This window comes from Mesoplodon bidens (genome assembly GCF_964165515.1).
Source record: "Mesoplodon bidens genome assembly, chromosome: 14".
Taxonomy (NCBI): domain Eukaryota; kingdom Metazoa; phylum Chordata; class Mammalia; order Artiodactyla; family Ziphiidae; genus Mesoplodon; species Mesoplodon bidens.
Window position 1 is genome coordinate 85,975,819 of NC_138170.1, and position 3,407 is coordinate 85,979,225.

At 40.5% G+C, this 3,407-nt stretch overlaps 1 protein-coding gene across 2 annotated transcripts; it reads right to left on the bottom strand.

The window, feature by feature from the left end:
* Positions 1–867: 867 nt before the first annotated feature.
* LOC308627754 (histone-lysine N-methyltransferase SETMAR-like) lies at positions 868–2,635 on the bottom strand. Of its 2 annotated transcripts, XM_081254100.1 has the most exons (2): positions 2,501–2,635; positions 868–2,458 (listed from the first exon to the last, which is right to left on the bottom strand). In XM_081254100.1, the coding sequence occupies exons 1-2, from the start codon at positions 2,573–2,575 to the stop codon at positions 1,619–1,621; spliced, it is 915 nt and encodes a 304-aa protein (XP_081110226.1). In that variant the 5' UTR covers positions 2,576–2,635; the 3' UTR covers positions 868–1,618. The 2 variants fall into 2 exon arrangements, with proteins under 2 accessions (XP_081110226.1, XP_081110225.1); XM_081254099.1 differs by having other exon boundaries at positions 868–2,635.
* Between the last annotated feature and the right edge of the window lie 772 nt (positions 2,636–3,407).

Genomic DNA, 3,407 nt, shown 5'->3' on the forward strand with positions numbered 1-3,407 from the left:
TTTTTCCAGTGTCAAGGGGCATTAAATTAATGTGTATTTGCAAATTGTTATAAATGGTGCTATGCTATATCCCATTTAAGAAAGCACATTTAGATCACTGCCTAAAAATGTATTAGTGATAACACAGGAAAAGAAAACCAATTCCAGAGCAAGTTATGCCCATCTCTCTGCTAGATTCATTCCTTAGATCCTTAAATACTGACAATCCACTATGTCCCAGGAAGGGACTGTGTGTTTTATTAAACTTACCCTCATTTGATCCTTTAAGAATGCAATACTAAGTTATTGTGATTATTTTCTTTTTACAGATATAAACTTTTTTTATTATTTTAACAGTTTTATTGAGATATAATTCACATACCATACATTTCATTCACTTAAAATGTACAACTATCCTACTTATGATATCATACAGGACTAGGGTGTTATATATAACATGGGTCCCTATGATATAACTTTGAAAGCACAGTCTCCTGGTGGTAGGGTCTAAATGTATTAGAAAAAAGAAATTATAGGGCCCAAGTAATTATTTTAGCTTTCAAAGAGTCTAATAAACTTCCATAGTAGCTTTGTTTTTGCAACACTCTTGCTTTAAGGAAGGAAGTTAGAGATGTTTGCCTCTCCAGAAGTTTAAATGGAATTATAAAACTCCCATCACCTTTGGTGGTGTTGACAGGGTTATTTTCATGTTGTTAATACATGAAGTGAGGCTGTTTGAAGTTTTGAAGCATAACTTCACAAGCCTTGAAGTACAGCAGATATATAGCAAAAATTTTACAATTTGTTTCCTTTTATGACTTTTCGTTATACACATGGAAGTCATTCTCATGGTTACATTTTTCACTATTTGGTGATAATCATTAGGGTTTTAGCAGGTGATAATTAGTCATGCCCTTTTCCTTGATATGTTTAGAAACAGATGAGAAATAAACTGCTGGAGTCATACAGAAATGAAAATACCAGCCTTATTATTGATAAAATTGACTGGAAAGCAAGGCTTAGGTGTTCAGCCATCAGGGTTTCCTTGGATCACTGATTAGGTTTGGTGCTAGTACTAGAAAGTTTAAAATAACAGTGGCATAAATGACAAAGACAGTTTCTCACTGAATAGTCCAGAGGTGTCAGATCAGGACTGGTAGAGTGTTGGACAGTATACAGCCTCCAGACTCCTTTCAATTTTGCTGACTTGCTATGTGTGGCTTCCTTTTCCAAGGTTATTTTGGGGTATGGCATGGATGCTCCAGCTCCAGTTATCATGTATACATTCCAGCCAAGAAGAAAAAAGAATGGGATAAGGGAAGGATATCTCCACTTAAGGGCACAACGTTTTCCCTCATATCCCACTAGCTATGACATAGTCCCTTAGCCACATCTCACTAGGAAAAGTGAGTATTCTCAGCAGTCATGTACCCAGCTAAAAACTGAGAATTCTATGATAGAAGGGGAGAGAGAGTGTTGCTGGACAATCTGTAGTCTCTGCCACATTCCTAAGTTACAACCACTGGGCTCCCCTACAGTGAGGGGCAAGCTCCTTACCGAGCAGAGACTGACCCTGAGGGTGAGCTGCTCGTAAGAGGGAAACCCAGGAAGGGCTGAGCCAAACACGCTCGATTCCTCCTCATTCTCCTCCACTGCGAGGCCAGACATGCTTCTGCTCGACTTTTCCTTCCTCACTCGTGTTTGGCTTTTCTAAGGGGCAGTACAATGAGCTGTCATAAGGCAGGAATGCAGCACATGATTCAGCCCCACAATAACAAGGTTTCCTTAATTTCCCATTATCCAACCTTTCTTTGTCTTCACTATCCAGTAGATTAAGAAATCTTCCTGAATAGTCATAAGAGAGTTCTTGTTCTGGCACAATGTCTTTGGCTGCAGAAAGTGCCAACTTTGGTACCATCGAGTTGATTCGGACAGGAATCATCAATAGGTTTGGCTCACAAGAATGGTTAAGGAATCTTCCAATATTTCCTATAGAGGTAGGATCAACAAACGTTTCCATTACCTGCCCATTATAAACATGCTCCCTGACGGCTATAATGTAATTCGAATCGTGTATTGTTTGTAACTGAATTCTTCTCTGTGCTTCCGAGAATCCTAAAACCTCGCCAGCATATTCACAGACAAACTGTCCTTTTGGTATAAAGTCCAAGGTACGGAGTCCCCAGCCTTTGCGATCTGTCTTGAACACCTGCAGGTGGAACTGCAGACCCCGCTGGACCACTCTGTTCCTGCAGTGGTCGCTGCACTGACACAGGACATTGCATTCGAAAACTGGCTCAGCGCACTTTGCTTCTGATCCTATGTGTCTGAGGCATAAATTATCATCATAGTTCTTCTCACGACGGAGACAGGAGCAAGTTCCAGGGAGGCAGGGAGTTTTGAGACAAACGCATCCGGGAAAGGTTATTAGAGTGGGATCAGTGTCTCCTCCAGGCCCGGCTACATGATCAGGAGTATACTGAAAGGGCTCTGGCTCTGTCCCTGGGGGCCACGCGCTCACAGGCAAATTTTCCAGGTGGCGCGCGACGTCCAGCTGCTCCGTCAAGGCCTCAGGCTCCTCCTCAGAGGCTGCCATCCCGCAGGGCCAGTTCTGCACGGCTTTAGCGGCCGCCTTGTGCCTACACGATGCGTCTACCACCTAGACTCCCAGATATGAACTTTTAAGCAAAGATAAGTAAACTAAGTTGACCAAGACCATGCGGATTATAGGAGATGGGATCACTATTTAAATACCTATACATTATTTTATCCTTCCAGCCACTCTGTGAAAGCAGTACTCAATTAATCCATTTTATTTCATTTTGATTCAATTCAGTTAAACACTACTATTCAACTAGCAACTACTAGGTGTTTGGTGTGACAGGTGATGTTGGAAAAAAAGAGATGAGTAAAAATTCCCTTTGACCACAGGAAGCCCCCACATGGAAAGGAAGGCAAGCCTATTGATGATACCTTTTAACCTCTCTCTCTGGATGCAAAACTAAAGGTAACAAACAATTACAAATGAAAGAGCAGGTGAACTAAGTCTTGAAGGGTGAATGGCAGTTCTTCAATATATTCAGGATAGAGGTTGGCAGTATGTCACAGTACAGTTGAGAAAGAACTTCAACAAAGAGTCACAAGTTGCATGACAATGTTCTGTGAACTCAGGTTTTTTTCTAAGACAAAAAAAAAAAAAAAGGTGGGTTAAGAAGCAGGGCAGAAGTTGATAAGAACTAGAAAGGGATATACCATTTATGTTTCCAAATGTCAGGCACTTGAGTTTAGAAGGGTTTGACAAAACAGTGTTTAATTTTATCAAATTTGAGTTTTAGAAAGTCTACAGTCTTCTAAATACAGATGCAAAACTGAAACTAAAAAAGATAAAGTGAAATTCAAGTTTTCACTGTAAATTTTTAGAAGGTGTT